The sequence below is a fragment of the Anabas testudineus genome, chromosome 1 (genome assembly GCF_900324465.2).
Source record: "Anabas testudineus chromosome 1, fAnaTes1.2, whole genome shotgun sequence".
In the NCBI taxonomy this organism is placed as follows: Eukaryota; Metazoa; Chordata; class Actinopteri; order Anabantiformes; family Anabantidae; genus Anabas; species Anabas testudineus.
Genome location: NC_046610.1, coordinates 25659003 through 25683128, shown reverse-complemented (window position 1 = coordinate 25683128; position 24126 = coordinate 25659003). Strand labels below are relative to the sequence as shown.

The following is a 24126-nucleotide window of genomic DNA, read 5'->3' as shown; positions in this document are numbered from 1 at the left end:
GTGTCTTAACGGAACTCTCCTTTTTTAGTCATTGCTTTTTATTGCTTTTCATGTTTTCATTTGTTTAAGTCAGAGATTTTTTTGAATTTTTAAATCTTGCTTTTGTCTTTTTGTTTTCTCTTATTTCCACGTGGCTCACGTTAAGGTGCGAGGCACAAATTCTAGCAGCATCATTGCTTAGTCTTTCTTGTTGGAATATTTTCTTACTGGAATTAAAGAAGAAAAGGGAACCATTTTTATTTTCCAGAGTTTTAAACAACTCAAGTGCAGCCGTCCATTCTCTCACATGTGCAAAACTTGTGTAAGGAACATTATAAAATCAAGGAAGTAGGTGACAACTGTAAACTGGTCAGACAGGCAACCCTGGAAATGGAGAACAAGAAAAAAACACTGAGGTCAGTGTTTTGAGGAGGTGGATTGTCTAAGGAAACAGAAAAAAGGTCGAAGGTTCCAAAACACAATCTTGACTACAAACAAGGACAAGCAAAAACAATGTTATGGTCTCCTAGACTGTCGCTGTCCAACTTCCATGTGAAGCTGACAGCCAAAGGACTTTTCCGAAACCTTCAGCTGTTGTCAGGATGCAGGAAGAATACCGTGGTCTTCCATGCAGGTCTGGATCTGCCACCGTCCCCATTCAACCATACAGTTTCTTATCACGTTAACAGACCAACATCAGTACTGTGTCAAGATTCTCAGTAGCTGTTTCCTTCACTTTTAGTCCATCCATCCAACCATTCATTCCTCCATTTGTCTTCCCACTATCTTCATTTTTGCCATGTGCTCTTAGAGTGCTAAGAACTCCATTGAACAGCTCTGAGATCCACCATAAATACACATGGCTGGGCGGAGTGTGTGATGCTGCCACACCCTAGCAAAGGAGCTAATCGTATTCAGAACTACTCATATGTTTCATTCAACTCTATTAGTCTGGTAACAAAAATCATGTGAACCAGATCCAGCCCACACCCTCCTTAAGTTTTGAACCAGATCTATATCTATCTCTTTTGTGATTAGAAAAAAACCAAGAAATATTGATGTTGAAATGATCTTGAAACAAATTTAGCATCCCAAATGGGTGTACCCAGAGCACCTTTCAGTACCATGTGTATCTATAGTGTTTGCCTTACCACAATGAAATACTTATTTTATGCATGTTGCTAATTACTCTTTCCAATATTACTCCATCCCTGTTTATCTCCGTCTTCCTCTTCTTCCACTTTAAAGAGTAAGGTGGCCTTACAAAAAAGAGAACTACCATTTTATTTATTTGTCTTCTTTTAGTCTTTACTCATGGAAGGGCAAGCCTGACTCCAGATCAGCCTCAAAGACCACCTCCTCCTCCCTCTGCTCCCCTTTTCCTCCCGCATACTGTTGGCAGCCATTGTTACCTCAGTCTCTCCTTCACTGTGGGGGCTTTCAGTATTGTGTATGCCAGCTACCACTGTTGTCATGGATGTAGGGGGTTACAATGGGGCTATCAGTCGTCCCAGCGCTAGTGTGTGCACACGTTCTGTGTGTGTGTACAGAGGCTTTCTGCACGAGTGCCTCAGCAGCATGATGAATAGCCATGGCTGTGGACTCTTTTTAGCCATGATACCCACGCCTAGAGGGGCATCAACCACGTGACTCACACATACTCCACCAGAAATAGCCAGGGACACATCTGGCTTTTACTTATTCAACCATTCTATTTCTTGAAGGCTTATTTTATTTGAGAAACGCAGCAGAGAGTCTGTGTTCACAGTTTATGGCGTTTTTCTTTCTTTACTAGTGGAGGAACTGCATTACTGTTTTCTACTGTGTTCCTCTGAACATGGGTGCTGTGATGGATAGTACTACGTGAAATGAAAAATCATCAATCAAAATCAGTGGGACAGAAAGGCCCACAAACAACAAGACACAATGTTGGGATTATGTTAGAATAGACTGGGCTTTCATTCGCCATGTTAGCATTCTTTAGCCGTCGCTTTCCTTCTGGAGTCTGAGCCGAGTAGAAAAATAAGGCTGTGAACTGGAGCTGAATATTTGAACACATTCAAGTAAAGCTGCTTTGGTGCATGTGGTGAAAAATATGATTCACTGAACGTGAGAATACAGGATATAAACTACATGAAGACCTTAGTACAATAAAAGCCAGTCCACCATACACAATATAGACTTATAGGCTTTTTGCTTTGTTTACCCCTATCAGAGAAGCTAAAGACAGATATATTCCCAATTTGACTTTAGTCTTTAGGTTTTTCTTGTGTGGTTACCAGTATCATGATTTCTTACACATGTAGTATAATTAGGCTTATTGTGTTGAATTTATTTCTTTGGTGAACCTTGGTTAAATTACTCTCTAATTCCTTCATCATCCTTGACAAATTGATTACGACAATTTGTCAAGGATGATGAATTAATTCTAACCTCTCTGCAGGTTTTGTCATATTCAGCAGCATAGTATCTACAAGCCAGTTCATGTCCTGTAGCCAGTATTTAATATTTAGTATTTAGCTAATACTAGCATGTTTCCCCCGGTTAGTAAATATCCAGCCTCGCCTTCCTGCCATCATCATTCCCCTCTGGGTTGTACTGTATGTATTCCTACCATCTGAGTTCAGCTGCACGTGTTTGGCTGCAGTCTGTTTTTCTCAGTCTGAACTCCACAGACCCACTTCCCTGCTGCTGCCTGCCTTTGCCCTGAAATGTAGGTTAGAGCAGGCTTTAGTCACCACACGTGCACACACATACACTTCTGACACCCATGCACGCGCCACAGTGGTTCAGCTGAGGCAGGCTAGTCGTGCAAGCTTTAATCTGATGTGGTGGCAGATGAGGGCATTAGAGGCTGAATCTGCTGGACTGGAACATTCTCCCCAGGCTCAGCAGAGACATACAGTACATTTGGGATGTGGTATTCTCAAATACTTGGCTAGAGATGTTCTCTGGAGATGGACAGTCATGCTTTTATATCTTCACGTAAAAGCAATGAAGAAGTGTTGTTTAACACTGTGCCTTTATCTGTGCCAAAAACTGCTTTAAATTTCAGTCAAAACCAAAACGTTTACAGTTATCTGTGCATTATTGTCACAGCAGTTCTAATTCTTTCTTTAATAATGAGCCGAGTATCATTTTCATAGTGATTATTTCTGTTTTGAGTATTATTTACTCAATGTGGTTTTTGACTCTTGCCACAATTGTGGTTTGGCCTATACGGATATAACCATCCTGAGTTCTTTCCTGTAACTCTGTAGTAGTTTAAAATCTTATTGCCTGCTTAGATACTCTGCCCTGCAGTGTCACATATTTATAACATCATACAGAGCCATCAGCTGCAAAGCCATTTTAAATCAAGCTTGCTAGAAAAATCAAGTGTTGCTAGAAATACAGTTTATGTGATTCTATCATCTGATAAAATCATCATAAAATAATTAAACTTTTTAAATGGGGAAAAACTGTGGAAAACAGCATCTTTTCAATTTAATTTAATATTTAGAAATTGATGCCTGTGGTAGAATTCAGAGCACATGGACGTAGGTGTAGCATTTTTCAGTTCACCTTTTGCAAGTTTGTTCACCGTCTTGCCGAAGGACTCTCCAGCATGTGAACAGGAGGAGCTGGGGTTTGAAACATTGACCCTATGATTAATGGAGGAGGAGTTAAAGAGTCCTGTTGAACTTTTACAGTAGTGTTAAAACAGCGTTGTCTGTAGATAATAGATGCAATGAATTATAATACCAAAAAAGCTGCATCAAAATAGCCTCGCCATTGCAGTAGCTACATGCCTTACATGTCTGTCTGTGGTTCTACTCTTGTAATCAACATTCATTTGTAGAACTGAGAAGCCCAGTTCCACTCATGTGAGTCACATGTGTCAAGTCACAGTGTGGAAAAATATGAACCTCCTTTCCTTGTCATTATGCTGGATGATATTATTGGTAGTCAGGATACAAAATGACTCACCGTTTGTTGCTAGGTGACCAGATTGTCTAGTTTGCGTGGTGCTAGAAAGTAGATATACATTTGTGAACAGTGAGATGCTACGCACCCCTGTTTCCATGGTAACAGTCTGTCCAACGTATGGATAGAGAAGTTTCCGGTCCTGATAGCTTGTTTATTTCCAGTTCTCAAGCATTGTTTTTATAGATAATACTTGTTATAATGTTGGAGGTTAAAAGTTACTATTAATCACTTTAGGGACAACATGGTACACCATGTTTTAGATTTGAGAACGTTCTTGTGTGTTGTTGTACAAACCAAACCACTAGAGGGCAGAGACAACAGGATGTTTAGTAGTTTATCATCAAGTAGTATTATCAAGTATTCCAGGTGTTTTCTGTAATATGATTGATTATAGTATAATAACTTATTAGTGGGAAAACTGGCAACAAAGCAACCACATGTTCAAATCAAATCTAAGATCGAATCACTTTAGCCAATCAATTCTCTGCTGAATTCTCCCTTTTTATTAAGAAGGAATAAATTAGGTGTCTATCATTTAGAGCAATGTGAATACAGTAGATTGACGAGACTAGAATCAATACAGCCACCTGCAGGGTATGTGTGTCTCTCCTGCTTTGTCTGCACACGTTTTAAGTAAGCCATTGCTAATCTGTCTCTTGAGTTTTATTTGGTCAGCACAGTACTCTGCCTCTGTTGGAGGACTCTTTTGAGTCTGTGTTAATGAGGGGACTTAAAAATGGACCCTCAATACTTCTTCATCTAGTTTAGCCTTGGTGATGCCTGGAGCAAGCTCAAGTTTTAGCTTGCTGTGATCTGTTAATGATTATAATTAGAGTTGACTTTAGCCTTTTACTAATAATCTGTGCACATCTTCATCACTTAACCTGGCAATTTGACAAAGCTGTGTGTATTATTCATTTGTGTGCTTATATGACCCCCCCTCACTGAAGAAATCTTGTTCAGCAAGTTCTGGCAGCTTTGTTAGTGAAATAATTTAGTACACAATTAAAGACAGTACCACTACAATCTAACACAAAGCCTTTTGTTCTCATAGCCTATAGCTTCATAGAAACTCATAATGACTCCCTATGTTGTGTGTTGTGGAAGTCATCTTACGATGTACTGAAGATTCTCATGACACAGCAGAGATCATCTGCATTGCTGTAGTTCCTGTTGTAACGTGATGCATGCTAATGTTCTTATTTCTCTCCCAGTGTGGGCTCAGCAGCTCTGCATGACTGCATGGCAGACTCCAGGTACAGAGCATCAGCAGCAGCACTCTGACACACTGTACATTTCAACAGAATGAGATACGTTGTCTGATCAGCAGCTCCCTAGCAGTTACTAATCAAGAAAAGTCTGAAATTCCATTTTGAAATTAAAGAAAATTTAAATAGCAAATTTAATCATTTTAAATTAAACCCACATGCTGCCAAACTATTAGCTATTAGTCGGTGTGTAAGTGTAAAGTAGAAGTGCAAATTTATTATTTAGCCCTTGATTCTGCTCAATAAACAGAAAAGACTTAGGTAGAACGCTTAAAACAAGCACGTTACTGATTGTTGGTCAGAGAACAAACAGTCGTTGTCCTTCCATCATTAATGCATAGAGAAACGGGGACACGGGCAAAACACAGCAACATAACTTTGTGTGTGCTTTTGTGTAATGTGACTAGTCTTGTGTTGTGTACCTCTCACATGCACGAACTTGAAATATAATTGTACCATCGAATGCATACGTTACATTTATGTAACACGTTCCTGCCTGTTTCCTTCAGATTTCTGCACCCTCCAGCACACTGTTCTGCTACTGTTGGTGGTGACATGATGAATATGCTATAGATCTGAATATTCATCAGACTAAACTGAAGCCTCTTTTGTATTAGTGTCCAAAGTGAAAATGTTGCTTGTTGTGATGAAAGTGAACTGTTACAGCCACATTGTACAGACAGACACCCTCAGTGTGTGACTGTGAGGTTCATGTACTGCAGAGTGATGTTTACTCTGTCATTAGTTGCTGCTGGAGATGAGTCACTGATTAAAAGAGAGTCAATGTTTCACAGCTTTTAATTCAACTGTTGCTCACATGATGGTGTGTGCTAATGATTTTTCCTTCTTCTAATTGCTCTCACACCGTGAGATCGCACATCAGTCCAGTCAATTTCAATTATGTTGGACCTCCTCTACTCCTCACGCATTCTCTCATAGCATCTCTGATTAATCGCATACTGTACACAAGTATAGACAAAGTTGCATGTTTGTGCTTGGTGGTCTCCAGTAGGTGGCAGTAGAGGTCATTATTATCACCAGAGTGTGAGGAAGCAACACTGACTTACAGAACGTCTACTGTCAGAACTGTCTGAATTTGCAGATGTAGAAAGGATCAAAAGTGAATGTTTACTACGTAACTCGTTAAGGGTGTGAAACATGACATGGGTGAGTTTATCTGATTACGTTTAATGTGAGCTCAACCAACAAATAACATTTAACTAACACTGGAGGACTGTGGATGCTGTGTAACCTACTGAAGACCAACGAATGGATGAAAAGTTTGGGACGTGGGGTTGGGAGATTGGTAGTAGTGCATGGAATGGGATGGACAGCAGGGAAGGAAGAAGTGGAAGACTGGAGAGCAGATGGAAAAGATCTCTCGCTCTCTCTCTCTCTCTCTCTCTCTCTAATTGCTGTTTCTGGTAATGCACTCCTTAATGCACCCAGGACATCTCTCTTTCACATACACACACACACACACACACACACACACACACACACACACACACACACAGAGGCCATTATTACCATGCAATCCCATAATGCATCTGTCTCTGCCTAGAACAGTCAGTTGGGCGTATTCTCATTTACTAGATGAGCGTGAATGTATTAGACGAGTGTGTGTGCAGTGTTTTTATGTTTTGGATGATAGGTTTTGGATGTGAGGGGTGTGTGTGTTCGTGTCCTTTCTTATGTTAACTTTTCTTTAACACACATTTATTCATTGGTTATAATTAATGTCAGGACATTGTTTTGTTGCTGTGTGTAGCTTATGGTTTGTTAATGGGCTAAGTGAGTGTTCTGTGTGTGTAGGGGTGGGGGTGGTAATGTGTGGACACCATGTTGAATGTTGCTACACACACATTAAGAGGTCGTCGCTCTTTTGCAGTGGACAAAAACAAGCCCCGGGAGGCTCCAGCGAGACCCACGAATGCCAACGGCAGCTCGCAGGTAGCACCTGCAGGAGGAACCAACCAGAACCAGCTACAACCTCCACCTGATCTGGTAGGTGGTCCCTTTAAGATGGCTCATTTCATGAATCTCTCCAATTTCTACAAGTTGATTTGTTAACAGAAATTATCTCCAAAATGTTTTTAAAATCTCAACAATCAGATCTTTTATTTCAGTTTTATTTAAGAAGTCCTGTGGTATTTTGTTGATTCTAGGTAGCAGATGTGGTGAATAAAAATGCACCTGTGACACCACTTCTCCCAGTACCTGTTACTGAAATCACCAACACTGGCTCAAGCATCCCTGGTCATGCTTTCAAAGCAAGAACCGGGTCACGATCCAGTCCCAAAAGTGGATCACGCATACACAGTGCATCTAAACCTGCTGTGGCTGGAGCTGTTGTCACAGATGGGACAATTGTGACTAAACAGAACCAAAGCAAAGAGCTAGCAGAGAAGAAGAACCAGGCTATAAACCAGCTGAGGAAGCTGCTTATCCAGGGGAACAGGAGAGTGGAGGCTCTGGCTACAGTCATCCAACATCTCTTCTCTGAGGTACTTAACTCATTTCTGTTTGTGGCGTGAAAGCTTCCATTCCCTATTTATTGATTTATAAAGTGCATTAAAGTATGTAGAGGAACCAATATACAGTATTGGTCTCAGTGAGAAATTGTGTACAAGACGCTCACTGTTGCAGTGCTGCTGTTGGTGTAGCCGTTTTCTGCAGTGTTGGCTGAATGATAGGCTCTGCAGGAATCTGCACAGTTAGGAAACTGACCACAGTATGGGAGTGATTTATTTTTTTTAACCAGTCACATTTCTTAGACTTATTTCCTCGCATAATTTTTGGCATATTGTTGCAGTGCTAACCCTAACCCTGAATGTGAGGAGGGTCACACAGGAGGTGACATTTTTAAACACAAAGTATTAAAAAAACTGATTTTGTTATTTAGAGACCCCAAAATTAGTTCTTGGATTCCAACAGTCAACTGTGTCAACTTGCAGAACATAATAATAGTAAAATAAAATAATAATAGTAATAATATATCCAGTAGTCTGCTGGTCAGCATTGACTGTAATACAGTTACAGCACTCTCCTACCAAACAAATAAACAGATAAATAGCATGATTCTGCAGGATTTTACTTTATGCAGATAGGTCTTTTTCATCTGCTGTAGGCCAGCATGACTTTAAAAGCAGGGTAGATGTGTTTGTACATGTAAATACAACATGTTTTTCAACTATCAGTAATCTGTACACCATCCTTCCCCTTTGGCAAACTAGAGCAGAGCACCCACAGCCTATAATTAAATCATCACTCATAGATTGGTAATCTGGCTGTGATGCTATTTACAGCAGGTGCAGGTTGTCATGCTAGTGGAGGGGTGTGGATTAATGGCTGTTTTTAGCAGGAAGCACTCAGGTAGCAGGGAGAGGCTTGTCTGAGTCCACACCCAGCTGCCACAACAACAACACGATGCCACGGAATCATCCTGCTCCTGTGTGACACTGCCGATGATAGATTTGTGAATGTGTGTGTAAGAGAGGTGTGTGTTGCGTATAATAGTCATAATAGGCTGCTTGTGGTTAGCTTTGCCTGCCATAAATGCCTGTTGTATGCAGTGTAGGGATGTTTATGACAGCTGAGGTTACCCTATTAAGGTGTGTTTGTGGTTGTGTATGCCTGGCACCCCTCGAGAGGTTTCCTCAACATGCTTTCTAATGTGTGACCTCAATAGCGCTCTAACCCAGTCACTTATATTGTTTTTCTTTCCTCTGAATGAAACACACTCCTTTCTTTGGTACAAGTTGATAAAAATGGATAATCAAAAAAAAAGTTGCAGATTTTGTGTCCAATAGATGAAAGAAGAAATATGTCAAATAGTAAAGTATCCTAATGACATATGTCTCCATAAGACCAGTTTTTCTGGGGGGAGCAGGGTGTTTTACACCGTAGGGGATTGGTTCATCCCAATTTGAGAACTGGTGATTGGTTGGACAAGTAACAGGATGTGACAGTCCCAGAGTTCCGGATATGGATAAGCTGCTCAGTAAATATTTGCTGCATGACTGGTGGTTTTGTTTGTACAGTAAATTAATGTATAAACTATCATAACTACAACACTTTTGGGACTGTCCCACTAATAAACTAATAATGTTTTGGACCAGATAGATTCAATTGAGATTAGCAGCCATTTTTTCACCAGAAGTATGAAACACTGCTGTAGGTCACCATCACTTCCTTTTATCTTCTTATTCTCACAACTATAACTACACTGCTCCCTCAAGTGCCTCAGTCTAAAGTAATAGTAATAGTAATGTCCTCTCTCTCTCTCTCTCCCTCTCTGTCTCTCTCTCTCAGTAGTTCATGTAGCTCGCTGAGTGAGAGAGAGCGAGAGAGTGTGTCGTTGTTACATAATTCCTAGCATTAGCTGTTCAATCAGAGCCGTACAATGGTTTTTGTGTTTTTTGGAGAAATGATTATTTCCTAGCAGCTTATGGAGAAAGCGTGCTGTTGTAACATGTAAAGATCAGCTGAGAGAAACAGGAGCCTTCCTGACTGGGCTGTTGATTACAAAAAGAGCCTGGTGAAAAGTGGAGGTGAAGCGGGGGGATGTGATGGGTGTGAGAGAGGGAGGGCTGGGGGAATGCAGCAGCTGCAGTTAAAGCCTTGGAGCTCTTGGAGTGTGTGTGTGTGTATGTGTGTGTGTGATTGTGTGTTATCTAAAGCACAAATTCCAGTGTTATCTACTCTGTCCTACACATTTGAAAGGTGACTGCTGAGTATAAACTGAACACCTCACACAGAGCTACTTTCCCCTGAGGGTCAGCTGTGGGTGGGGGTGGGGCTGTTGAAATAAGTGGTGCTTTAGTGCTCCACGGAAAAACCCATACTAGTAGTTATTCCTGTACAACCTATTGGTCTATTTCGTGTCAGGGTTTCACATGTTCATGTAGGGATGTGAGGTGTAGTGTAATTAAAATATGTTCAGAGCTACATTTATCAGGTTGTACATACAGTATACAAGTACAAACCAAGAAATACAGAACATTTAACTGGAAATGAAAAATGATCTTCTAGTGTTCTGTGTTTTATTTAAAACAGAGGTCAGGTACTTTACTACTGTGATCTTTAGTTTGTGCTTTTTAAAATGAAACCCCTTCTTGGAAGTTTTTAAATTTTTTCTTATATAAATTGAAATTTAAAAAATATGAGAAAAAGAGAGATGCATATACACACCTTTTGTGTGTAAATGATTGATGGGACATGAAGTCAGATAGGTGGTGCACAAATAACTTGCATTCCTCCATCATGCAGTATCTAGACAGGAGGAGGAGACACAGAGGGAGGAGGGAGGAGGGAGGAGGGGGAGCTCTGTGGTAAACAGGTAGAGAGTGGAGCAGTCAGAGAGAGTTCCAGTCTGGAAGAGGGCAGTGTGACTTTGTGTCGTTCCCTGGTTAGAGAGGGAAGAAATCGGAGCTACAGAGGGAGAGGGAGGAAGAAGTTAAGCCTGCGTGTGGATTCTGTGTGAGAGTGTGTGTATATGAGTGGGTCTTCGTTCTCCAAGACATGGGCTCCACAGCCAGCAAAGTCCATGCAAAGCCCAGGAAGGGCACCCTACATCGGCGCAAGAAGAAACGCAAGGTGTGTGTGTGTGTGTGTGTGTGGTGTGTGAGAGAAACTGCTTTTAAAGTCTTTCTGTCTGCTGCTGATAACTCGTTCTGCTGCTTTTCTTTCTCTTCAATTGGTCCATCGGTCAGAGCTGGGATCAACTCTCCGGAGAAGTCTGGGATTAAATAATGTCACAGCCTGATTGTATTATCTGCTGGTTTGTGTCCAAACTGCAAAAACAAAACATGACTGTGCCTCATAAAGATCCTGAATGTCAGGGAGAAGTTATGAAATATTATACTAGTGCCAACAGGGACTGAACTCGCCTTGTAACACTTTTACTTTTATGACCATGACCAACTGCTCCAGTAATATCTTTGTCTGTTTTTCTGCGCTTTCACTGCTAAAAGAGACTCTTAGTGCTTTTTGTGTCCCTTCCCACTCTGTGTTGTCTTTATCTGTTCTTTTACTTAACTAACCCCTTGGAGAACAGATGGTCTTTATAGTGTGTGTGTGTGTGTGTGTGTGTGTGTGTGTGTGTGTGTGTGTGTGTGTGTGAGAGAGAGAGAGGGAGTGAGTGTGACTGCAATAAGGCACAAGCTCAAGTGCTCAGTGTCCATTGTAAATTCCCCTATCCCTGTTGTTAAGCTGTTGTTACTGTTACTCTATGTGTATCTGTGTGTGCTATAAAGAGTAAATGTTGTAGTAACAGATTCAGAAGGAACGTTAGGGTGATAACCTTCAGATCTAGCACTCAGCACTGCTCTTCAACATGCTTATCAAGTGTGTGGTAGTCCACATGTTTACACACGTGTGTTAGTCAGCCTCATATCACTTTGTTTGTGGCATAAAGTAAAAGGGATTTTAAGAAGTGAGATTACATTTAAAAATACGAGACAGACATTTTCTTAGGCTCACAGGGCTGCTGTCCCTGCAGGGCAGGGAGGTGGTATTTCAGGTTTGAGTGTTATTTGTTCATATAATCCATAATTATTATAATCAGTATCATTATTTATTTATTTTTTTGCCCACAGAGGCATTTTTTCAGTTCTCCAGAAATTGGATGTTCGTAGCTATATTGTTCAGTAGAGTGTCTTAAGATGGAATCAATTCATCCTCTGTTCACAACATTGTTTAAAACATAGGAAACAGGCCCTTTTACATGTAATTTTGCATTCCTGCTCACCACCCTGCCTCACCAAACTGATCTTTACAAAACGTCCCTGTAGTTAACTACGATGCCAGAGATTGCAATCACTTTACTGTGATTAGTCCAATCAGCTGTGTGCAAAATAATCCAATATATACATAGCTAGCAGAAGCAGGTCCATACACTAGTCCAATATGACGAACCCACAGCCTTCTCAAACATCTAATATAGGACCTTCAGCCTTCAGTCTGACTCGGACTGATATGCAAACGTTAGTTAAATGCATCTACTGTAATCACTTCCTTTAACAATTATCCAGGTTGTGGGCTATTTAAGCAGGGCTCACAGATCGATCCATCTAATGATACTGTCCCAGACAGATGTGCCAAACATTTGCTTAGCCAGCTGTTGTTGTTGTGTCGTCCATGTGTGCTGTAAACTGCAAACAAACCTATTTCATCATCCTAGTGGTCACCAACTTAGGGCTAACTGTCATTCTGAAGTTGGATGAAAATCTAAGTAATGCACTGAATATTTATTGATTTGACCTTTTAGTTAAATTTATGTTTAAATACTGTGTTCTTGTTTGTGCAGCGCGAGGAGGCTTTGAAGCAGAAGAAGGAGTTGTCCCTGGAACTGGAAAACCTCCGAGCTGAGCTGGGTAAGAGGTCTTTTAGAGAAGAACCTTTTCTCCTCTACATATTGTCAAGTACCTGTTCATGCCCCTGCACATCTATTTGCATATAACACACACATACAAAATCAGCTTATCAACTATGGATCAACTGCCATTCAAAACTTGGTGTTGCAGTATTGGTGCTGCTGCTTCTCCTTGTTTGAAAAGACCCACAAGTAGAGACGCCTTCACCTGGGCCGTAACCTGTCAACATTTCTGTTATCTGTACCTCGTACCTGTTTGTGTGAGTTTGAGAATACTCACAGATTATATTCAATTCAATTTAATTTCCTTTCATTTCACAACAGAAGTCATCTCAAGGCACTATACAGTATAAGGTTACAGAGTATTTTTATATAAAACTGATTTAAGAAATCAATCCCAATATATCTAATTATATATTGCTAACATCATTGCTGTAAAGAAGTTAAACAACCATAAGAACTGAGCTTCTAGCTAGCGAAGTAGCTTCTGTGCCAACTGGGTTGGGATCCAGAAGGAAATGTGTTGTTGTTTTATGGCACGAGATATATGTCTGTATGACACAAAAGTGTGAATGTTAATTTATGCACATTTCAAGCCACTGATCTGCTAGTGCTGGTGTCGATAGTGACATTCTCAGCCCTTAAGAAACATCTCAGGGCATATTACATAATTAGAAAAGTCAACATAATTACAGCACTTAAGTAATAACAAGATAATCCATTCCATTTCACCTGCACTGAAAATGATTAGGAAACAGTTTCCATGCCTAGTGTGTTACTCAGTAGTTCTACAGAATTTGGCAGACTGCCCTTTAACTGTCATTTCCACTGTGATGACGTGGACAAAGCATGAGTTCAGCTTTGATGGTTAAAATCCCTATTTCACAAAGTGCCCTCACTGATACTGGTATTTATGTGTTTGGATAGTGAGAGTGGGTCATCGCAATAGCAGCTCTGCCTGTTTGGCTGATCCAGCAGCATTTTAAAAGATCACACGCACCAGTCACACTCACACACCATAGCAACACACAGACACTCACTGTGTATGCATAGCAACACAAAGGCATTAATATCTACACTCACACATGCGCACAGAAATATGCACACACACACACACACACATATCAGTATATTGAAAATGACCATGACTGTCATTTAAGTATTTGAGGACACATACAAAACATTTCTGAATTCTATTTTTAATTTGGCTTTAACTCTATACAGTCTCAAACAGCGTGCACAATGCACATGCTCAGAAACACAAAGGGAGTAAATCTGTAAAAGACTCTACTTTATTTCTAAAAGACTTCCCTCTTTCCTTCTTCTTCATCTTTGGCTCATCTTTTTACACACGAAGCTGAGGAATGTCTGCAATGTACATATAGACTCTCTCACACACACACATACATACACACACACACACACACACACACACACACACACACACACACACACACACACACACACACACACACACACACACAGATATTTATTAAACCTTCAAAGTCTTTGCTTCAAACTGAAGAACCTGTTCTTGTCTCACTGGGTAACATTTGGTGGATTAATAGTTTTCGTGTGAGCTTTTACAGTTTAGAGTTACTGCAACATAGCTACTGCAACTGTCAGGATCAGGTTCAACTTGACTTGCGTATCCTGAAGTGAAATTCGTAATGAAGGCTTGCCTCGAGGTTAGTGTTTCAGAAATGCCATTTGAGAGATGTTTACAGCCAGAGTTGCAAACTTATGCTATATGATAGATGTTTACATATGTAGGAACAAAGTATTTCCATCCTGAATTCTTTGGGTGAATGTATAAATGTATTATATCTACTAACATTTGCATAACAAGCTATGAAAAACCATAGTTTACAGCAAATGATATCCATAAAGCTTTCATTCTACCCAGTGTCCCCAATATAGACCCCCAGCCATGCATGTTCATACTGGAGAGGGAGGGGAGGGGGAACTCTACTGAAATGATGTCATTAATTTTGCACTTCCTACTGCCACGCACCTGCTGAGTCAGAAACACACACGTCTTTCTGCAGTTGTGAGGAAACTCACTGGAATTATATTAGACACCCACTCCAACCTCACAACCAAATGCCCAACCCCTGGACAAATTATTCTTACAAGGAGGGTATTGATCATGTGAACTCACACACACACACACACACACACACACACACACACACACACACACGTGTTGAGCTGCTCTCAGCTGTCACTGGCTTTGTGTTTCCGTCACCCCATGACACATGTGCACACTTGCACTGTACAGTTCCATTCAGAGGGACACGGCAACTGTCCCAGCCACACAGTTGTTACCTTATTGTTATTATTACAAGGAGAGTTTATGTATGTGTTCTGGGTGGTTTTTGGTCAACTTTACCCTTGAAGTGATAGCATCTGTGTGATTATGGTGGAGAACTGGTTCTTCTCTCTCATGCTAACACTTATTGCAGAGAAAATCACAATCCTGAAAGCAGTGAGTGGTCCAGGTGCTCCATTCTTTACCTGGATGTTTTCCCAAATATTTCAGACTAGAAACAAGTCATTCTTAAATCCAGAATGACTTGTGATAATGGTCGGTGACAAAGGGAAAGCGTGCATGTGCTTGCTAGAGTTTAAATTAGTCATGGGAGGGGAGGGGAATGAGACCTGCTGCATGCTTCTGAGCAGACTGGCAGATGTTTTGGGGTTGGAGCGCGCTTTCTACCGTAATAGTAATTAAAGTGGAATGTGGCTGTCAGGGACTGCTTACGAACACGCACACACACACACACACACATGGAAATATCTGTTAGTCATTACCTGTCGAGACACTGACTGTTGGAAGCTCGTCCCATCTCAGCGCAGTCTGAACTGACACGATGTCAAATGATGATTTTATTGGTGTGTTTAATAGGAAAAAAGTAAATGGTGAAAATAGTGGCACAGTGACTGCTAACTGACTGCACATCTGGCCCCCACTCCCTTCACATCTGGAATGTGTATGTTGTGTAATGAAAAGCTGATTCCCAACCTGTTCATACTTTTCTCCCCTTTTTCTTATTATCTAACAATCCCAATTCAAAATACCCCCACGTGGTTCTGGCTGCAACGTTCAGCAGATTTTCTCAGTTTTAAGGTTCATTCTGCTTCTCATTTACTTCATTAAATCAAGTTTTACTACAAATGTCTCTACTAACTGTCATGTCCAATTCTTGACACAGAATCACAAACTGACCGTTCCCTCCTTCTCTTCTTTTATCCTTCTAGTTGCGTCGTCACAGTGCTACGAGCGTCTGCAGAAGGAGAAGGAGGAGGTGCGCGTCAGCTTTGAGACAGCTTTGAAAAGGCAGGAGCAGCAGCACAAGGAGGAGCTGGTGCAACTGGAGGACAGGTGTGGTATTCTCGTTTTCTGGTGTGATCACACATGGACACAGAGAACCTACACGAGAGCTTGCATTGATGAAGGTGTTTTGTCGAGTTTCTAACTGTATGTTTCTCTGTGTTAGACTGAGATGTTTTTACCAAACCGAGTGGGACAAAGTCCACCAGAAGTACCAGGAGGAAGCTGACAAATGCCGCATGTTAATGGAGCAGCAGGTCAGAATGCACACGCGCACACACTCAAGTCATTCCTGTTATGTGCATGCAGTAACAAGTAGAAGCCCGTTAGTCTCTCTCCCATAAAACCATAAAACCTATGTAATTATTATGAAATAATTACATAGTTAAACAGGACAGATAATAAAGATGACACTCTCACACAATTCAACATGATGAGTAATACAAGGCATTAACTGATTGATTTATTGGTGTGCAGCTAACACGAAGCAAAATGTCACCATTCTGGGAGACAGTGTCCTACCCTCCTCAGACTGAACTCTAATTGGTTCACAGGAGAATGGTGGGACTCAGGAAGCTCTGGTTGTCTGTGGGATTTCACTGTCAAATACACAGTTGCTCTCATGGCACCTGGCTGCTCAGAGAAAATGTGTGACTCTTGCTAAGGTTGCATGTCTCCTGCACTTGACTGCAGTTATACTGCTGCACCTGGAGCAGACATCTGTATCTGGTGCCCTCTTGGTTTTATGCAGCTTCAGTAATTTCTTGTTTGCCCTGATGTTGTGTCTGCCTCCTTCAGGTGGAGGAGTTGAGGAGCCGACAGGAAGCAGAGAGGAAGAACCAGGAAGTGATGCACACTCAGGAAATGGATGCTCTCAAACAGCAGTATAAGGCCTCGATACAAGGTCCGAGCACTGAGGAGTGCTTTATACTTTTTTAAGATTTTGTTCTTTATATATAAAATCACAACACAAGTCTTCAGTTTAAGTAAATTTGCTCGATTGTTTGTTGCTAACGTCTTACGTTATATGTTTTGTGTATTTCAGAGCTGAAGAGCATCCAGCAAACTGACCTGGAGAAGCTGGAGAAAAACCTGAAGGAGACTGAGAGCTCTCTCTCGGTAAGACCATCACTATATCACTGATATTCTAAAATTTACAGCAGAGTTGTCATTTTACACATTTTTAGTAGAAGAAAACTGTATTTGATAAGACAGTGAGGATTAAAAGTGGACTTGAAGATGCTTCACCTCTGATCCAGGCGTCTTCAGTTCTGACTAGTTAGGAGTCCCAGGTTAATGAGTCCACATGCATACCTGGGACACCCACCCAGTCAGTCAGAACCAATGAAGCAGTTTTGAGCAGTGGTGAAATGTCCTTAAGAACCTCAGGCAAGTCCACTTGCTATTAACACGTTTGGTATAACCAGGACCTGGATTCTTTTCTGTAGCACTTCCACCTGCCACTTTTCTTTTTGTCGTTATGAAGGGGCCTCATTGGCATAATAAAGCACATTTCAGTAATACATTTACTAGTCATCCAACCCAGTCTTAACTCTCACAACCAAATACCTAACCCTACCCTTACCCTCAATTATATTCTAACCTGAACCCTCTAAGACTTTGAACCTGTGATGGACAAAATGAGATCATCAAGTAATGCTATTGAACGTGTCCACACATACACACACTCACACACTTGTTGAGCACCCATTTGTTTGCAACCATTGTTGAGCTAGTATTTTGACCATTTGACCTGTGCTCACAGTGCAGGGCATTTAGAGGTTTAGTGTTTTGCTCAGTAGCAGTTAAACCAGATACTTTCCCTGCTTGGTTGGAGGAGATGTTGCCTTGATAACCACAAATATTTTTCTGCACTTTGGGTTCAAGGAAAAAATGAAGAAAAAAATCTCCAAATTCCTTTGGAGGTCTGCTGATAATGGATCATAGAAAAATAATAGGAGTCTGCGTACTGCTGCCAAACTCCCTGCAATTTAACATTGGCTGAGTTCAGTTAGGTAGCTCAGCTTTAATTTGCGAAGCAAATCAATTTCTGCAGGAAAATGAGTTCTAGAAGCTCTATTGCATGTAGCAAACCTGAAATCAACCTGTCTGTCCCATTTACAACAGATGAGAAGCGACTTTAGTCAACACATACTTGACACATTTTTTGCAGTATCTGTTATTTGTTTAGCAGATCTGGGTGATGCCAGTTAGGATCCACCTGCTGCCATTTTTCACTCAGCTTTTACTATGTCTCCTCTGTCCACACGTCTCTCTCTCCTACCAGGAGAAAATATCTGAGCTGTCAGCAGAGAGGGAGGCTCTGAACGAGAAGCTGCAAGCAGAGGAAGAAAGGAGGAAGCGCCTACTTACAGACAAGAATCTGGTAAAGACATGATACACGAGGACTGTGACCAAAGTTAAACCATCAAACTGCCAGTGATTAATGACGTCTGATCAGTGGTGTGAGCTGAAGAGCAGTGACTGTGTCTTTCTGAATGTGTTCCTGTGCTGAACAACAGCTCCCTCTGTTGGCATGGAAGAGTCACTGACTAACTTTCCATCACTGATGTCCTTCAGCTCAGAAACATGACTTCATTATGACTGCTTGCTTGCACTGACTTGTATTTATATAGTCATAACACAAAGGTTGGCGTAACCTGCTCTAACTGACCCGTCTTTTGGTTTGTCTGAGCAGAAGGACTCCCACACACTTTACCTGGAGCAGGAGCTAGAGAGTCTGAAGGTGGTGCTGGAGATCAAGAACAACAACCTGCACCAGAAGGAAAAGAAGCTCATGGAGATGGACAAACTGGTGCGAATGATCAGCCTCTGTCACATTTAATCTATCGCTGAGGTTTTTTAATGACCAGTTACATCACGTGTTGCCCATTGTTTTGATATAAAAACTGATCAGACATATCGGACATCACAGTCCAGATGTTTCAACCTTGTTCAGGTGAATGTTGTTGATATTCAGGTAGGAGCTACACATGTTTATTTGACTGTGTGTCACTTGTGTCACAGGTGGAGACGAATGTGAAGCTGGAGGAGTGTCTGAAGAAGGTCCAGCAGGAGAACGAGGACTACAAAGCCAGAATGGACAAACATGCTGCTCTCTCAAAGTACGTGTGTGTGTGTGTGTGTGTGTGTGTGTGTGTGTGTGTGTGTGTGTGTGTGTGTGGGATGATGTTGACTCATCTCTCAGCAGAGGCGTCACTTTTTCCATGAGCTCATTCAGGATTTTTCTGCCTGCTGTCTTCTCTCCTCTCCTCTGTCAGTTATCTAGTGACTTGATCTTTCTCAGCTTCATGTCTCTGTCAGACCTGCAGGAGACAAAGCTCTGAATAGTAGATTTAACCTGGTGGGTGTATGCTTTAGCCTCTGTCCTAGTCACTGTGCTGCAGACTGTCACAGCTCTCTGTCTCCCCCTGCAGACAGCTGTCCACTGAACAGGCCATCCTCCAGCAGACTCTGCAGAAGGAGTCCAAGGTCAACAAGCGTCTGTCCATGGAGAACGAGGAGCTGCTGTGGAAGCTGCACAATGGCGACCTGCTGGGGAGCCCCCGCCGCCTCTCCCCCACCTCACCCTTCAGCTCACCAAGGAACTCTGCCTCCTTCCCCACCACTGCATCCTTATCACCCAGATAATGATGTAATGAACAACAACCCCGCCTCCTCCCCCCGACTCCTCTCCTCACTGCTTTAAGCCTTGTAAGGACGGAAGCTATTCCAAATCCAGAGAGAGCGAAAAGACGTTGCAGAAGCACCGATGCACTTAAGTGCGAGAGCGAGGGGCTAGCCGTGCTCTCGCCTGGTTCTCCAACAAACCTTTTCTTCTTTTTCTGAAGAGACCAAAACAAACGGCACACCTCAGGGTCTGTACATAGCTCCTCACTCTCGTCGTGACTCTTTTAAGTTTCTTTTGTTATGTTGTACAGTTTTAATTCAGGTCATCCTGTTCTCTCATAAAGGGGTGGATGAGAAAAAAAGTCTGGGCTTGTGGAAACGGATTTAAGATCACGAATAAAAACATGAAGTTGTTCAGGTGCGCACAGATTTTTTCCAGATGGTTGTTAAATCTTAAAATGACGGGTATTTCTAGGTGGATTCACGTGACTTGTTTTGCCTTTTCCCTTAATTTAAAGAGGACCTTTTGTTTTTTTCCCTCCCCAAAGTGCGAAACTCAATCACGGATCTTTGGACCTCTGGAAGAGGTGAATAACTTCATGTCCTGTGAGCAAACAGGAACGAATGCTCACTTTCCTTGTATGTCAAACTGAAACTGTGTTATTGACATGAACTGTGGATCCAGTGGATGTCTGTTCCTCCATGCAAGCTCCTCACAACTTCTACCTTAATCTACTGTTGTGGAATGTAATCACCCTTGGATGTTGAATCTCAGCAGGCCAGTCACATGTGCAGGCGCACACACACACACACACACACACGCACGATCTTAGAACCAAATATGTAGTTCTTTGGGGTTTGACGAGGACGCGTTTAACCTTCCTCTTTATTTACATTTTCCCTTTAACACACTGCCCCAACAGACAAACACAGGTACAAACACACACTCCCACACCCACCACCTCGTGCCCAAAAAGAAACGAGTCAAAGCTGAACAAGCGACTGATACGTTTGTGTCTGGGGTCGTGTATAAAATCAGCAGAAAACCCCCCCCGACTCTCTTGACTGACTTTCACTGGCCTCTGTTTTACTGAATCCTAAAAGAAAATCTCTGGTGTTTGTGCTAAAACCCTCAGATGTACCCGAAAAGCTTCAGTGTACCATGTTCTGTTTTGTTTTGGACACAGAATAAATGCAGTATGACATATATACGATTGAAGCATCGTTGTTGGCTTTCAGAATGTTACAATAAAGGGTTTAAATGGACATTTCAGCACTGACTTCAACCAGGTAACAGGAAGTTGTTTAGGATTTGCAAATGTCAAATCATTATTATTGTTATTATTTCATTTGAAGTCCAATGTTTATAAAAAAAAAATGAGAGGAGACTTTCAGCTCCAGTAAGAAGACACACAGTGGTTCATTGTTCCATCGACCATGAGGGAGATCAGCAACGCGACTAATTTGACAGTGACCAGGTGGCAAAATTGAGGGAGTAACCACCATCTGTGCCATGAGTACCACACCACCCACTACAACTCATCACTCTTTGAATCACTTTGTACTAATGACTGAGTCACTCCTGAGATGATGCAGTGATGAGAAGGTCGCACACATGTTGGACCACCTTTAGCTCTGATTAAAGCCCACATTCACGTGGTATTTTGTTGATAAGTTTGCAATTTCACAACATTTACTCTCATCCAGAGTTGAACGCTGCACAAAGTCTTCTCCAGCACATCCCAAAAGATTCTCAATGGGGTTAAGGTCTGGACTCCGTGGTGACCGATACATGTGCGAAAATGATGTGTCGTGCTCCCTGAACCACTCTTTTACAATTTGAGGCTGATGAATCCTGACATTGTCATCTTGGAATATGTCTGTGACATCAGGGAAGAAAAAATCCATTGATATAATAACCTGGTCTTTAAATGGTAAATGTTCTGCACTTATATAGCGCTTTTCTACCTAACTGGTACTCAAAGAGCTTTACACTGCATCTCATTCACCCATTTACACACACACACACACCGATGGCAGAGCTGCTATGCAGCTGACCTGACTCACTAGGGGCAACTTGGGATTCAGTATCTTGCCCTATGACACTTTGGCATGTGACGTGACAGCCGGGAATTGAACCACCTATGATTGGCAGACAACTGCCAGCTAATATGGTTTAGGTCAATTATATGGATCAGATGCAGCAGAAGACGTGTATTCAGGTAGTCAGCTGACCTCATTCTTCGGACACATAACGTATCTCTAGCGCACACTGACAATGCGGTGTCCATCTGGAGGCCTCAGACCAACACGCTCCACAGCAAAGGCAGCAGGTCTCTACCAGCTAGAAACCCATCGCCGCCCCCCATTTGACTACATTTTACAGGGGAACCATTGAGAGCATCCTGAGCGGCTGCATCACTGCCTGGTTTGGGAACTGCACCGTTTCGGATCGCAAGGCCCTACAACGGATAGTGAGGACAGCTGAAAAGATCATTGGAGTCTCTCTCCCCTCCATCACGGACATTTACACCACACGCTGCATCCGCAAGGCTACCTGCATTGTGGACGACCCCACCCACCCCTCACACCCAATCTTCACACTTCTGCCATCAGGGAAGAGGTTCCGGAGCATTCGGGCCCTCACAACCAGACTTTTGAACAGTTTCTTCCCCCAAGCCATCAGGCTCCTCAACACACACACAACAAACTGAACTGAGCACACACACTCGCTAGATTCGACATGTTTCCATCCTTCAGTTGTAAATTGTATTCATTTCCGCTACTGGTCGCTGCTGTTTTGTGTTTTGTGTTCTGTTTTTGCACTGTCTTCTGACGTCTGTCTGCACTTTTTCTTTGTGTTCTTGCACTGCCAGCCCCCAGATCATAGCACTGCCCCCACAGGCTTGTACAGTAGACACTAGGCATGATGGGTGCATCACTTCACCTGCCTCTGTTCTTACCCTGATGCACCATCACTCTGGAACAGGATAAATCTGGACTGATCAGATCACATGACCTTCTTCCATTGGACAGTTCTTAAACCAGTTTTAGTAGTTTTATCCATTTCCTTAGATGTTTTCTTTTATTGATTCATACTAATAATTTGACCCTTCTGAAACAGATTAACATCTTTTCCACGAGCACAGGATGTGTCTTCAGACATGGTTGTCAGAAATGAGAAGCTACTTACTGCATCAGTTAGGGTTAAATAACTTGTTGGCAGCTGAAAAAGAATCGTCCATGCACTTTTCCAAATGTAAATCGTCATATAAAGGACATCACATCAACATTTCCTTTGCTGTATTTTTCTTTTTTACTTTCCTTTGTCCACTTTGAAGTTCCTGTTCCTGTGCTGCTGTTCTTTTCTCTCTTCTCTTTCCACTCACCCCAACAGGTCGAGGCAGATGGCCACCACCCTGAGCCTGGTTTAGATGGAGGCTTCTTCCACTAAAGGGAGTTTTTCCTCTCCACTGTTGCCTAGCGGTTGCTCAAGTGGGGTTGTTGGGTTTTCCATATAATTCTGTATACAGTAATATTTTGTTAGATAAACCACTGAAAAGGGCTTTGAGATGACTTCTGTTGTGATTTGGCACTGTATAAATAAATTAATTTCAATTGAATTGCTGGTGACAATTGTAGAGAATAAACATTTAGACTTCTCCATTAGAGCTCTCCAAATCCAAGCCGGTACTCATACACACTGATTTCATCTAAGCTACACTCACACACATGCAGCTGTCAAAGCTCTCTGCACCGTCTCTACTCATCTGCAAGTTTCTCCATTCTCCTCCATTTTAGATACAGTAGTGCAGAGAAGCAGGAACCTGGACGCATCACATTGAGTCCACTGTTCTAATAAGGTTTAGGTAAATTATATGGATCAGATGCAGCAGAAGACGGCTAAAGCAAAATGTTATGTGCAGCACTGATGCTCTCACTGTGTAAACCTGCCTCCATCTAGTGGTTGGTAAGTAGTCCAGTGATTCTACTGCACAGGAGCTGTACTTAAAATGAACACATAAATACACAGTCTGAAAAAACTGATCAGTGATCAATAATCAAGACACATGTTCACCTACTTATGGTAATTTTATTCTTTCCTCTGACTAACATGACTTGTAGTAAATATACAAATAAATGCTGAAATAAAGTACAAAATAATACTACAAAAAAAGCGCAAATACATGTTTAAATTAATACATGAGGAACTTAAACAACTAAAAAGAACAATGAATCAGCAAAAATAATAAATGTCATAATGTCATTTCTACAGACGTGATCTTCACAGTTCTAGTTAGCATTAGTTTATTTACAGGACATCGTACAGCTTCTTATTCTTGAGGTAAAACTGCGTTTGTTTGAGAAATTGTCAGTTAATTTAAATAAACATAAAGAAGTTCAGAAACATTAAATCACTGTAACTTTGTCACTACACTGGACAAAAGTGCGACTCCGGTGGGACTCGAACCCACAACCTTTGAATCACCCCTCAAGTGTTTGACTAGAAGTCCAATGCGCTATCCATTGCGCCACGGAGCCACCTGTTGATCAACTGATCATGTCGCCTA

At 41.7% G+C, this 24126-nt stretch overlaps 1 protein-coding gene and 1 non-coding gene across 5 annotated transcripts in view; one reads left to right on the top strand and one right to left on the bottom strand.

Annotated features, from left to right (window-relative positions):
- Window positions 1–20766, top strand: part of LOC113161315 (microtubule-associated tumor suppressor 1 homolog) — a 51813-nt gene extending 31047 nt beyond the window's left edge. For 3 of the 4 annotated variants that reach the window (XM_026358825.1, XM_026358824.1, XM_026358827.1), the window contains 11 exons: window positions 7108–7223; window positions 7385–7723; window positions 12526–12592; window positions 15853–15976; window positions 16092–16182; window positions 16724–16829; window positions 16971–17044; window positions 18213–18311; window positions 18624–18740; window positions 18953–19050; window positions 19363–19576. In XM_026358825.1, coding sequence (XP_026214610.1) covers window positions 7108–7223; window positions 7385–7723; window positions 12526–12592; window positions 15853–15976; window positions 16092–16182; window positions 16724–16829; window positions 16971–17044; window positions 18213–18311; window positions 18624–18740; window positions 18953–19050; window positions 19363–19576 — 1445 coding nt within the window. Of the gene's footprint in view, window positions 1–7107; window positions 7224–7384; window positions 7724–12525; window positions 12593–15852; window positions 15977–16091; window positions 16183–16723; window positions 16830–16970; window positions 17045–18212; window positions 18312–18623; window positions 18741–18952; window positions 19051–19362 lie in introns of all 4 variants that reach the window. The other variant, XM_026358826.1, reaches the window with a different exon arrangement.
- Window positions 20767–24005: 3239 nt separating this feature from the next.
- Window positions 24006–24097, bottom strand: trnar-ucu. The gene is given in 2 exon segments: window positions 24006–24041; window positions 24061–24097. It is a non-coding gene; the product is annotated as a tRNA-Arg (tRNA).
- Window positions 24098–24126: the final 29 nt, after the last annotated feature.